The sequence below is a fragment of the Trichomycterus rosablanca genome, chromosome 13 (genome assembly GCF_030014385.1).
Source record: "Trichomycterus rosablanca isolate fTriRos1 chromosome 13, fTriRos1.hap1, whole genome shotgun sequence".
Lineage (NCBI taxonomy): Eukaryota > Metazoa > Chordata > Actinopteri > Siluriformes > Trichomycteridae > Trichomycterus > Trichomycterus rosablanca.
The window spans coordinates 1,955,064-1,968,386 of record NC_086000.1 but is presented as its reverse complement, the minus strand read 5'-3'; the positions used below and the strand labels follow the sequence as shown (position 1 = coordinate 1,968,386).

Sequence of the window (13,323 nt, the reverse complement as noted above, 5' to 3'; positions counted from 1 at the left end):
AGATTTTATCTGACTTGCGGGCATCAGGGAGCCGCTATGTATGTGCGGGAGACTCCCGGAAATTCTGGGAGACTTGGGATGTCTGTTATAGTACTAACAGTGGCACTGTGGTGCAGTGAGTGCAGGATAGCAACATTGGTCCTGTGGATGGGTTCGGCTCTCACTGCGAGGGTTTCCTCTGGGTACTCCAGTTTTCTACCACCCATCAGCTGCATGTTTACTGAAGGTAGGAGGCCAGTAAAAACTGAAGAAAACCAGTGAGCACAACCAGTAACAGACAGTGCCTGAAAGCTGGGCCGAAGTTGCTGTGTGGCACCCACTGTACCATCTGCACTAGTGCTGCTCTCACTATAAATGCAGGATGAATTAGTCATGGACTCAGCAGTGTGAACTGACCTTGAAAAAGAACTGAACCTCCTGTTCCTGGGACACACTTTCTGCTTTTCCCATCAGGCCTCTGGCCTGTGCAACGTCTGCAGAAACACAATCACACACATATACAATCAGCTCCTGAATTTCTAGCATTTCTTGCATTCTTGGTAAAAATGTGGTGGTTAATATACATTACAATAGAAATCAATAGAAATAGAGCTGCCAGTCGACCTTTCGCACATTTTTGGATGATAGGAGGAAACTGTAAACGACACAAGTTAGGTAGGACATGCCACACTCACAGAAAAACCCAATGTTCTATCAGTGATCATTCATTCACAGTTCAGCCTTAATAGTTATAACCCTGGTATTAATGTGGCACTGGAAAAACCATCATCATCATCATCATCATCTGTTCCGCACATCCATTCAGGGTCACAATGGCAACAGTGCAAGCAAAGAGTCCCAGAAATGTCTTTCCCCTGCTGGGTTTACCAGCTCCTCTGGTGGGATCCTCAGGCATTCCCTGGGTCGCCCCCGGCCTCCAAAGGGAGGCGTCCAGGAGGCATATCAGATGCCCGAACCACCTCAACTGGCTCCTCTCCACGCGAAGGAGCAGCGGTTCTACTCCGAGCTGGAAAAACCTTTGCATTGTAAATTCTGGTAAAATCCAGGCAGTGTTTGGGCCAAACTGTTCTCCATACAACACAATAACTAAATGTTTATACATGTGCTGTGTTTTTGGCATAATTAATATAATTTCTCTGCTTCACTGTTTGCTTTTATACTTTTTTTCCATCTAAAGTAATTACAGTATATAGTGTCACAACAATTTAGAAATAATGACGAAGAAATTCAGTGATTAAGTAAATTATTTATTTATTATTTTATTAGTTCTTCTTTTTTGGCTGATCCCGTTAGGGGTCGCCACAGCACATCATCCATCTACATCTCGCCCTGTCCTGAAAATCCTTCATTTCAATCTAACACCCTATAAACAACAAATAATTTCATACCCAGCTTCAGCAGCTTGTCCTGTACTTGATCAGTGAAGCAGAGCGCCCGCTGGAGGAGACAGTAGGCAAAACGGGCAGCAACAGAGGGGCAATCCGAGTCTGCAGGCTTCCTCTCCCTGAAAAATAAAACTTTACTATAATTATAACATTTACTTTAATCCAAAGACAATACTTACCCTAAAATACACCGTATTTCACCATTGGTGGTCTTTTTCATTTGTCTATGTAATCAGCAACAACATTCAGTTAAACTGTAAGGTGTCAGTTCTAGAGCAGGGGCTTCTTTAAAGCACGCTTGACTGTAAACAGTGACCTGTCTCCTGTATTTCAGCAGCTTGTAACTCATGACAGACCTGTTGCAGTTTTATCATTTATAAAATCCCACTTCCATAATAACTCATTTAGATCTGACAGTTTTGATCAGTTATGATGCACCTCCACACTGTGTATCCATTCGCGAGGAAGAACTTCAGCACATCCTGAGCTTTCTCCTGAATTCTGCTCCTCTCGCTGCCATGGAGAGCTTCGTACGGCACAAGCAGTGGGTGGCTGCCCCCTCCTGAACACACACAGGTATCACAATGTTGACATCTTACAAACTAGTGCAGTATCTTAACCACTGAGCTACCACTGCCAACAGCATGAGCTCCCAGCCCGGGCTCAGGTTCAACAGAAGAGGTTTTTCCTGCAGCAGCATTTTAGCCTTTGGGAGTGTGTCTATTATATAAATGCCAAATTTATTCGTTGTTTTTTTTCCTTCTCAGGAATAATATACCATTATTTTCATTACATTGCCTTAGCAATTCTGTTTCATTGTGTTCTTCTGATATTTCACCTGTATTTGTGATAGTAAGCGTTACTAAAATGTACAGAAACCTTTAGCCTGCAGTTCATGTTGTTTCCTTTTGGCCCAAACGTTGTGGAAGTTCTTTGCTAGCTCTTCTGCCATGGCCTGCAACACAGATATGAGTCTTATCTAAGCGTTCAATGACCTGAATAGATTACTGACATTCCAGGTGCAGTCAACAGACTTACATACTGATCCCAGGTCAGTGTGATGTTGCTGGTGTCCACAGGTTTAGGACTGAACATGGAGGTTCCTTCAAACGAGAGCTGCAGACAGGAAGACGAACATGACAGGCCGAGAATGCACACAGTCCCTCCCAGACCCTCAATAAAGGTTATATCATTAGTACTAGCTGGGACTCGGAGTTGACTCATGATGTATTTATTACCTGTCCTGACTGTGAAATGCGTCTGGCTGTTTTGCGAAGACCCCTAGCATCTCCCTCTTTGGTCCTCTCGATGGTCCAACCCAGGACCAGCATGCTTTTCACTGTCTCCTTAATGGGTCCTCTGTAGCTGTCTTTATCCTGAGACATGAGCAGAAGCAACACAAAGGTCAAATCAAAGGTAAAACAGATTTAATAATAATTTGTGTGTGTGTGTGTGTTTGTGTTTGGGCGGGTACACACTCGCTCTGATAATGCTCTGTAGGGTTTCAGGCGCGGGTGAACCTTAGAGCTCTCGCACAGCTGCTCCCCGTGTACCCAACCATTAGCAAACTGAAAGCAAACAAAACGGTATATATTTAACTTTAGGTCCTACATTTACATAGACACAATACATATCAGCATAAGCGATTTTAAACATATTTATTCATCTTAGAATCTTTATTCTGATCACATGGTTTCAGCAAGATCGTTACCACCCGTAAACAGTGGGCATAAGTCAGGAACACCTTGACAGTAAATAGGGAGGACATGCCAAACTTCTCAGAGACAGTAAATCAAGGTTTATACAAACGTCCAGTCCCCAGAACCCTTGAGCTTCCAGCTTTAACAGTTCTGAACCAAGATTACTGAGTACAATACAATGCTTATTAAGAAATGAATACATTAATACTATTACATATTTAGGCGGCACGGTGGCTCGGTGGGTAGCACTGTCGCCTCACAGCGAGTAGGTCCTGGGTTCGATCCCCAGGCGGGTCTGGAGTTTGCATGTTCTCCCTGTTTCTGCGTGGGTTTCCACCGGGAGCTCCGGCGGTTTCCTCCCACAGTCCAAAAACATGCAGTCAGGTTCATTAAAGATACTGAATTGCCCTGTAGGTGAATGTGTGTGTGTGTGTGCCCTGTGATGGACGGCCACCCCGTCCAGGGTGTTACTGTGTGCCTCGAGCCCATTGAAAAGCTGGGATAGGCTCCAGCACCCTCCCCCCCGACCCTGATTGGATAAGCGGTCAAGAAAGTAAGTGAGTATTGCATGTTAAAATTATTATTATATAACTATTATATATTTAAAAGTCCTACCCTCTCCAGTGACCACTTCTCATGTGTGTGTTCTGCAAACTTGTTTATCACATACTCCAGCACCTCAGGAACCGACACACTGAAAAAAGAAATTATTAATCATTAAATATGATTAAAACCACATTAAAGATGTAAAATCCATGATGATTTTCCAGTCCTTCCTTCTGTTCCCCTATAAAATGCCCTGATGATTTTTACCCCAAGCCAGCAGGACAACCACACCTAAAGAGATAACCCGCATTAAAAGGTAATGTGTTCCTACCTGGAGGTGTCGAGAGGCTGAGGACAAAACCCCCCCTCAGAGTTCAGTGATGAGCGTGTGTTCAGTCCGCCTGTGCGGTTCAGATCGACGTGATCCGGAGGAACGGCACCGGACACGGCGACCAGACATCCAACCGAGAGCTCAAACAGCTCGGCCTCATAAGGCTGAGAAAAATACAACAAACAGCACAAACGGGGAAGGACTTAAAGACTATAAATAATAATAAAAACGTGAAATGATGTTGAATAGCCAAAAAATTATTACTTACTAGGGATGTAACGATACATTCTACCCACGATGCAATGCGATTCACAATACTGGGTTCACGATACGATTTTTTCCCAATTTTTAAAACAAAATTAATTAAAAACTGAAATGAAATAAATCCCACATTGAAGTATCCTCACATAAATAAATTTGGCTGGAAAATTCCGAACCTGGCAACCCTGTAGTGACGTCAACCAGGCGAGGTGAATAGCGCCAGCGCCCTCTGCTGTTTAAAGTGAATATCGATTCATTATACATGTAAACCTTTACACACGTGAATCGATTTTTAACTGTCTTGTGGTGCATCGTTACATCCCTATTACTTACTATCACTAATTATTATTATTATTCATTAATAACAATGATAGTGCATATTTACTACATTTGCTGTACAATGATTCAGTGGGTTTAAATAAAAGGAGCTCCAACAGGCCGTGCATTACAACATTACAAATAACTACAAACACTACATCACTAGATCGGTTTATTTCAGTTCCATCAACTGCTTTATCCTGGTCAGGGTCGTGGCAGGTCCGGATCCAGTGGGAAAAACTGGGTGCGAGGCAGGTCATCCCCTCAGCCATAGCCAACCATGTCTTTGTAGACGCCCAAACAGCCAGTAGCACCTCTAAGATTCAAACCCAGATCACTGCACCACCCGAGCGCCCTTACTAGATAAATGTTTAGCTATAATAATAATAAAAAACACCTTGAAATACAATTAGAAATGTTTACACCAGGCTGAATTCTAACATATGAACGATTACTGGCAATTTATACACATACAAACATGACTTAAACACGTATAATACTTGATAATATATGTATTACATCCTAAAGAATATATAGTGTTATTCTTTTATCTTCTGGAGGCGCTTTATCCTGATTGTAAAGATGCTTATTTAAAACAGTTACTGTTTTATCTCAATAGCATAAACAGGGGCAGCACTAGCACTGTTGGACTCTTGAGCAAGGACCTCAGTTGTTTGGATTGTATACGGTCACAACTGTAAGTGGCTTTGGATGCAATGTAGCCCAAATACTCAGGCCTGTAGGATCCCTAACTGCCCCTGCTGTACTGACCTTTTTGTTCAGAGCTCTGAACACACCCCAAAACAGTTTCCTGCCCAGCTTAAGTTCTTCCTCTGAGGCCACACCCAAACTGCCCCTTTCACAGGCGTAGTAGTACTTCCAGTTCTGCTCGTAATGATCCATTAAGAGCTGTAAGGACAAGAGTAAAGCTAACGGTACAGAAATGTCCCATTTAGTCATAAATTAAGATAAAAAGATTAATAAAGACCTTAAGAGGCATTTTGGAGTTGTCAGTGAGCTGAGGAACGTCAAGTACAAAAAGTCGCAGTAAAGGCTGCAGCAAGGACGGCTTCAGTTTTCTGTAACGCAACGTACAGAACCATAAATACAACCAGGTATCACCAGGTACAATATGTGTACCTGTAAACAATAGCACAAGACCCCCCTAGACGACACTCACCCACAGACAGAGAGCAAACAGGCCTGTATGGCATCACGCTGGGCCTTGGTCAGGCTGCTCGCTTTGGAGAGACTGTAAATCGCCTGCAGACAGTCGTCTACGGTAGCCGTCCGAATCGGAGAGAGGTCACGCAGCAGGGTCGAGCACTTCCCCAGCAAAGGCAGAACCGCCCCACATAAGTAACGGTTCAGAGCCAAAGCCAAGTCTGTCCCACCGAGATCAGTCTACAGATTTAAAACACACATTAAATAAGTCTAGAATTATGAATTATCATTTAAATAGAAACAGGAACTCACATTATCCATGCTGACGGCCGCCTGCAGATCCGGCAGGAATCCTTTCTCAAGGAGGTGGAGCAGGAAGGTTTGGTCGTGGACGCCGTAGACCCGGTCCAGAAACAGCACCATGGATGCTTTATGATCTGGACAGAAACATCTGGACATGTCCGGCTCCATCACCGAACCATCTAAGATTGATGGGAAAAATAAAATCACTAAAAACAAATACATAAATGTCTGAAAATTACAGGGAAAGATCAAAGAAAATTTAGAGCACCTTTGTCCAGATAGGGGAGGGCAAAAGGGATGCTGATGACGCCCTCAAGGTCCTTCAGATGAATCAGAGATCTTAGGATGTCCCTGATACGGACGGCCTCACCCTTACCGGCCTCTATTAGCTACACACACACACACACACACACACTCCCTCAGTGAACATTACTTTTACCAATATTAAGATGCTTTACGTCTATCTATCTGTATGTATCTGACTTTCATTTCTTTTTCTTTATGCATTTTTCTCCCGACTTTTAGCGCGTCCAATTGCCTGATTGTGTCATTAGTGATCGAAGCTAACCCACGCCCCCTCCGACAGGTGGGCAGCAGCCTTATGCATTTTGTCTCGTACACCAGATGATATCAGCTGCGGATCAGCACTGTGTACGGAGAGGCACACCCTGATCCGCACTCTCTCCTTGTCTCTGTGCAGGCATCATCAATCAGCCAGCAGAGGTCGTACTTGCATCAGTCATGAGAGAGACCCTATCCGGCTCAATATCCCACCCCTATATGAACAACAGGCCAAAAAAAATTTCCCTTAACAGGGAGTCAATTTATTGCTTCGCTTCCCTCTCAGACAAAACCAATCAGTTCACTTTTTCTATTATTATTATTATTATTATTATTAATGATTAGTATTTAATAATTGAAGGAGCAGTTGTAGCCTAGCGGTTGAGGTACTAGACTAGTAAGCAGAAGGTTGCTGGTTCAAACCCCACCCCTACCAGGTTGCCACTGTTGTGCCCCTCAGTTGTTAAGCCTATATAATGCAAGTCACTTTGGATAAGAGCGTCTGCTAAATGCCGGACTCATGACTCAAGACTCATGTCCGGTCATCCCCATCCATTCGTCCAGCACTCACATGGGTCTCTGGAGCACAGCGGCCAAGCAGGTCTATCAGGGCGGAGTAAAAAGTCATGATAGCGTGACCCATGTGGATGACGTCCTCGTCCTCGTCGTGAAGAGTGTCACTGTGTGAGTACAAAACAATCATAAATAGAATAAAACCAAATTAGCAGGTAAATAGAAGCGACAGACAAACAAACGCACTAACAGTGTGCTGGTGGACTGGTAAGCTTTAGAAGAACCATATCCAGTTTCCTCTTCTGAGATCCTGATCGCTTCCTCTATAGTTGCTAGAAGCCCATTTCCACCCTCTCCTCTGAGCGCGGGCCCAAAACACTCAGGACGGCGAATGAGAAGCCTCACGACGACGTACGCGTTTTCTTCCACGCTTTCGCCTGCACGAGAGGAAACACGTCAGCTACGCTCCAGAGGACCGACGTAGAAAGCGCGAGACACGTATTCTCAGCTGTTACCGTTGCAGAACACGGCGAAGCGCAGGAAGTCGAGGTATCGTTCGCCCTCCACGGGATTCCAGCCGATGTCTGGGTATCCTTTGGAGACCAGCGACACACAGCTCCGCAACCCACAGCCCGCCAAATACTGCACCACCTACTCGAACACGAGGAGATACTTCAGCTAAACATGTCTGAGCTTTTGAGTGAGAACTATATATGCAGTAATGGGTCAAAACATTAGGACCACCCATCTAATTCACTGTCAAACAGCTGGAACAGGTGGATTGGCATCTTTTTCACAGATAAATGACGTACACACGCCCAGTGGTCCACACGTTCTTGGAGAAAACAGGATTCCTCAGACCTGTCGACATACTTCCATTGCTGTAATGTCCAGTTCCAGTGCCTGCATACACAGTGTATGTGCTTTTGATAGTGGACAGCAGTTAGAATGGGAACTTTGACTGGCCTGGTCTGTATTAGGCACTGTGGGCCTGTGGGTCTGTCCGAAAACCTGGTAATCTCTCCACATAGACGCATTTTACATCATCCTACGCACCCGAGAAGAGGGCATGTGTAAATTCTTAGATTCCTTAAAATGCTCCTACTGAGGCGCCTTAATTCTGAGTGATAATCTGACTTAATAACAGGTAGGCGGTAGGCAGCTCACTAGGATTCTGAACAGACCCTGTATATCCTCTGGCTGCAATGAGTCTTGGCCGCCCAACAAGCTGCCACTTCTTGCTGTTTTGGAGACACTTCAGCCCAGTCGTCTGGTCGTTAGGATTCTGTGCTACCATCAGCCCAACATGTTATAAACTTGTCATGAAACAGACATTGGTGTGAAGATTTTTAGGATGGTCCTAATGTTTTGGTAAAGAAAGAAAAAGAGAGTCAGGGTCAGAGAAAATGATGTGAAACCTTCTCCAGATCCGGTTCTTGGAGTGCTAAAGCTAGCTCATAATTATCCATCACAGAAGCCGCCGCCACGTCCAAAGGAGTCGAGCCTCGCATAGAAGGACACGCTAAAGACACACACGTTTTCTTTACAGACTCATTTCTGCTGACATGCATAACTCAAAAAAAGAAAACTCAAAAGCATAATTCAAAAGCAAATCGTTTATGCATGATTATCATGGTTATGAATGAGCAAGCGTACCGAGTCCAACGCTGCTATGACCCAGCAGGTAGCTCAGGTGATCAAACATGGCCTTCTGGTTGTGACGGCTGATCCGACAGAAATAGCACAGGAAGCGGCAGCAGTTGGCCACCATTTTTGGAAACACGATTTCCTGACGAAAAGGAATCGTCAATTACATGGCGTACACTACATGGCCAGAAGTATTTGGACACCGAGTCATGAGCTTGTCAGACATCTCATTTAAAAACACATTTTAGCGAGAACCAAAAGAAGTGCAGATACCGTGGAATCTCTGGAGCCCAGAACATTAACCATCACCTCCATAACAGTCTCATGCATGCCCAGCGCTCTCATCAGGTTAGGCTGCTGGTAGAAGACTTTATTTTTCATGATATCTCTGCAGATAACAGAAAATAAGTCATAAATGCACCAGCAGATCTAAGATATAGTGGTTGTTAATCGTCCTCTATTTATAGATAGATTATACATAGACTAATATAGATTATACATAGATTATTATAGATTATACATAGACTAATATAGATTATACATAGATTATTATAGATTATATGTCACGCTTGGAGCCTCAGGGTGATCCTGTGCTCCAGTGTGCCACGCCCTTCTCTCCCCAGTCTCCAGCCAGCCTCCCTCTCCTGATTGGTTAGCTGGGGCTAATTAGCCCCAGCTGCTACTATTTAGGAGAGGCTCAGGGAAAGGCTGGTTGGAGATTATTTCAGAGTAACTCTGTCTGTTTGCTCCTGGTCACTCTGTCTGTTTGCTCCTGGTCACTCTGTCTGTCTGTTTGCTCCTGGTCACTCTGTCTGTCTGTTTGCTCCTGGTCACTCTGTCTGTTTGCTCTGTTTGCTCTGTTTGCTCTGTTTGCTCTGTTTGCTCTGTTTGCCCTGTTTGCTCTGTCTGCTCTGTCTGCTCTGTTTAACCTGTTTAGTCTGTTTAGCCTGTGTAGCTTTGTTAGCCTGTTTAGTTTAGTCACTGTTCAGCCCCTGTCTGTTAGCTTAGTCCTTGTTTGTTAGCCTGTGTGTATTAGCCTGTCCGTTAGCCTGTTTAGTCTGTTTAGTTCTGTTTAGTCTGTTTAGTCCTTAATCCTGTTAGTCTGTTTAGTCCTGTTAATCTGTTTAGTCCTGTTAGTCTGTTTAATCCTGTTAGTCTGTTTAGCCTGTTAGTCTGTTTAGTCCTGTCCAGTCTGTTTAGTCCTGTTAGTCTGTTTAATCCTGTTGGTCTGTTTAGTCCTGTTAATCTGTTTAGTCCTGTTAGTCTGTTTAATCCTGTTAGTCTGTTTAGCCTGTTAGTCTGTTTAGTCCTGTCCAGTCTGTTTAGTCCTGTTAGTCTGTTTAATCCTGTTGGTCTGTTTAGCCTGTTAGTCTGTTTAGTCCTGTCCAGTCTGTTTAGTCCTGTTAGTCTGTTTAATCCTGTTGGTCTGTTTAGCCTGTTAGTCTGTTTAGTCCTGTCCAGTCTGTTTAGTCCTGTTAGTCTGTTTAATCCTGTTGGTCTGTTTAGTCCTGTCTTTTGTTATATTAAATCTGTTGTTTACACATCTCTGCGTTTGTGTCCGCCCCTCCTGTCCGTCTAGCCCACATAGCGTTACAGAATAATCTCCCTAATATAGGACACAGCGAGATGTCTTTTGTTCAGGTGTTCCCTGATTTTGACTCCATGGGGTTCCCTCAGACCTTCCCGCTTAGTAGGCCAACTCCATATGATGGAAGCGACTCATTTGTCGGAGGCTTCCTTCTTCAGAGCCAGCTCTACCTGCAGAACCTTCTGGACCCCCAGCCAGCTGAAACAGACAAGGTTCTGTTCATGATGTCAAGACTGAGGGGTGCTGCTCGTGAATGGGCTAGGCAGCTTTGGTCTGACAGGGGAGCTGAGCTGAAATCGGTTAAGGTGTTTGAGGGCCTCATGCGAGCTCAATCCCCAGGAAAAAACCCTTACGGGTCTGGTGTTGGGACGTTTTCCCAACCTCCCAAGCCCATTGGAGGCGCTACACGCAGCAAAGCGCCAACTGCAGCTCATACCCGGCATCCAGTGCCCACTGGGGAAGTTCAATTTTCCCCCGTGCCCACTGCTGATGTGGTCCGGGTGCCAGTGCCTGCTACTAATGCTCGTGACCGTCCCATGTCCACGTTAGGAGCCAGCCAAAATTCTTATGGTCCTGTTTCTTGTTTTGACCCCAAGGGCTCCGGGGGTCTCTCTGTTTGTTTGCCGGCTCCTGTCCCATGTACTCTAGTTCGGGTCGGCCCTCCTGCCACCCAGACAGAGTCGAACAGTTTCAAGTTCTCTCCAGTGTTTTCGCAGCTGAGCCCAGTTTCTCCAGGGTCCAAACAGCTGGCTTCTGACGCATATCCAGGGTCCACGCAGCTGACTTTGGACGCCTCTCTAGTGTTTTCGCAGCTGACTTTGGACGCCTCTCCAGGGTCCTCACAGCTGAATGACGTTTCTCTAGTGTTTTCGCAGCTGACTTCGGACGCCTCTCCAGGGTCCTCGCAGCTGAATGACGTTTCTCTAGTGTTTTCGCAGCTGACTTCGGACGCCTCTCCAGGGTCCTCGCAGCTGTATGACGTTTCTCCAGTATTTTCGCAGCTGATTTCGGATGCCTCTCCAGGGTCCTCGCAGCTGAATGACGTTTCTCCAGTGTTTTCTCAAGTGACTTCGGACGCTTCTCAAGGGTCCTCGCAGCTGACTCCGGACGCCTCTTCGCCAGGGTCCTCGCAGCTGACTCCGGACGCCTCTTCGCCAGGGTCCTCGCAGCTGACTCCGGACGCCTCTTCGCCAGGGTCCTCGCAGCTGACTCCGGACGCCTCTTCGCCAGGGTCCTCGCAGCTGACTCCGGACGCCTCTTCTCAAGGGTCCACGCAGCTGACTCCCGAAGCCTCTTCGCCAGGCTCACCGCAGCTGACTCCCGAAGCCTCTTCGCCAGGCTCACCGCAGCTGACTCCCGAAGCCTCTTCGCCAGGCTCACCGCAGCTGACTCCCGAAGCCTCTTCGCCAGGCTCACCGCAGCTGACTCCCGAAGCCTCTTCGCCAGGCTCACCGCAGCTGACTCCCGAAGCCTCTTCGCCAGGCTCACCGCAGCTGACTCCCGAAGCCTCTTCGCCAGGCTCACCGCAGCTGACTCCCGAAGCCTCTTCGCCAGGCTCACCGCAGCTGACTCCCGAAGCCTCTTCGCCAGGCTTACCGCAGCTGACTCCCGAAGCCTCTTCGCCAGGCTCACCGCAGCTGACTCCCGAAGCCTCTTCGCCAGGCTCACCGCAGCTGACTCCCGAAACCTCTTCGCCAGGCTCCACGCAGCTGGCTCCTGTTCCCGAGTTGGCGCATCCCGATGGCGCTCCTGTTCCCGAGTTGGCGCATCCCGATGGCGCTCCTGTTCCCGAGTTGGCGCATCCCGATGGCGCTCCTGTTCCCGAGTTGGCGCATCCCGATGGCGCTCCTGTTCCCGAGTTGGCGCATCCCGATGGCGCTCCTGTTCCCGAGTTGGCGCATCCCGATGGCGCTCCTGTTCCCGAGTTGGCGCATCCCGATGGCGCTCCTGTTCCCGAGTTGGCGCATCCCGATGCCGCTCCTGTTCCCGAGTTGGTGCCCCCTGATGGCACTCCTGTTCCCGAATGGGCGTCCCTCGGCGACGCTCCTGTTCCTGAGTTGGTGTCCTCCGAGGGCACTTCTGTTCCTGAGTTGGTGTCCTCCGACGGCACTTCTGTTCCTGAGTTGGTGTCCTCCGACGGCACTTCTGTTCCTGAGTTGGTGTCCTCCGACGGCACTTCTGTTCCTGAGTTGGTGTCCTCCGACGGCACTTCTGTTCCTGAGTTGGTGTCCTCCGACGGCACTTCTGTTCCTGAGTTGGTGTCCTCCGACGGCACTTCTGTTCCTGAGTTGGTGTCCTCCGACGGCACTTCTGTTCCTGAGTTGGTGTCCTCCGACGGCACTTCTGTTCCTGAGTTGGCGCCCCCTGATGGCGCTCCTGTTCCAGAGTTGGCGTCCTCCGACGGCACTCCTGTTCCTGAGTTGGCGCCCCCTGATGGCGCCCCTGTTCCAGAGTTGGTGTCCTTCGAAGGTGCTTCTGTTTCCTCGTTGGCACTCCCAGATGGCGCTCCTGTTTCCGAGATGACGCCCCCAGATGGCGCTCCTGTTTCTGTGTTGGCGCCCTCCGATGGTACTTCTGTTCCAACGATGGCGCCCCCCGACGGCGCTTTTGAACTCTCGTCGGCACTCCCCGACAGCGCTTCTGGTCTCCTATCATGCCTACCGCAAGGCATATTAAATTACTTCAAATATGCCCCTCAGGGTCCAGGACCTCCTTTTTGTTTTTGGTTTTTTTATTTGGGCACGCCAGGAGTCGTGCCTTCAGGGAGGGGCCTACTGTCACGCTTGGAGCCTCAGGGTGATCCTGTGCTCCAGTGTGCCACGCCCTTCTCTCCCCAGTCTCCAGCCAGCCTCCCTCTCCTGATTGGTTAGCTGGGGCTAATTAGCCCCAGCTGCTACTATTTAGGAGAGGCTCAGGGAAAGGCTGGTTGGAGATTATTTCAGAGTAACTCTGTCTGTTTGCTCCTGGTCACTCTGTCTGTCTGTTTGCTCCTGGTCACTCTGTCTG

The 13,323-nt window shown here is 47.5% G+C and overlaps 1 protein-coding gene across 1 annotated transcript in view; it reads right to left on the bottom strand.

The window, feature by feature from the left end:
* Window positions 1-13,323, bottom strand: part of ryr2b (ryanodine receptor 2b (cardiac)) — a 61,361-nt gene that overhangs the window by 31,621 nt on the left and 16,417 nt on the right. The window contains exons 41-60 of the mRNA XM_063007871.1: window positions 9,003-9,117; window positions 8,739-8,871; window positions 8,501-8,604; window positions 7,598-7,733; window positions 7,333-7,519; window positions 7,141-7,249; window positions 6,277-6,397; window positions 6,018-6,187; window positions 5,722-5,945; window positions 5,530-5,620; window positions 5,313-5,450; window positions 3,963-4,126; window positions 3,701-3,779; window positions 2,864-2,953; window positions 2,624-2,761; window positions 2,424-2,501; window positions 2,265-2,340; window positions 1,824-1,947; window positions 1,389-1,504; window positions 397-473 (exon numbers count right to left, since the gene is read on the bottom strand). Coding sequence (XP_062863941.1) covers window positions 397-473; window positions 1,389-1,504; window positions 1,824-1,947; window positions 2,265-2,340; window positions 2,424-2,501; window positions 2,624-2,761; window positions 2,864-2,953; window positions 3,701-3,779; window positions 3,963-4,126; window positions 5,313-5,450; window positions 5,530-5,620; window positions 5,722-5,945; window positions 6,018-6,187; window positions 6,277-6,397; window positions 7,141-7,249; window positions 7,333-7,519; window positions 7,598-7,733; window positions 8,501-8,604; window positions 8,739-8,871; window positions 9,003-9,117 — 2,470 coding nt within the window. The remainder of the gene's footprint in view (window positions 1-396; window positions 474-1,388; window positions 1,505-1,823; window positions 1,948-2,264; window positions 2,341-2,423; window positions 2,502-2,623; window positions 2,762-2,863; window positions 2,954-3,700; window positions 3,780-3,962; window positions 4,127-5,312; window positions 5,451-5,529; window positions 5,621-5,721; window positions 5,946-6,017; window positions 6,188-6,276; window positions 6,398-7,140; window positions 7,250-7,332; window positions 7,520-7,597; window positions 7,734-8,500; window positions 8,605-8,738; window positions 8,872-9,002; window positions 9,118-13,323) is intronic.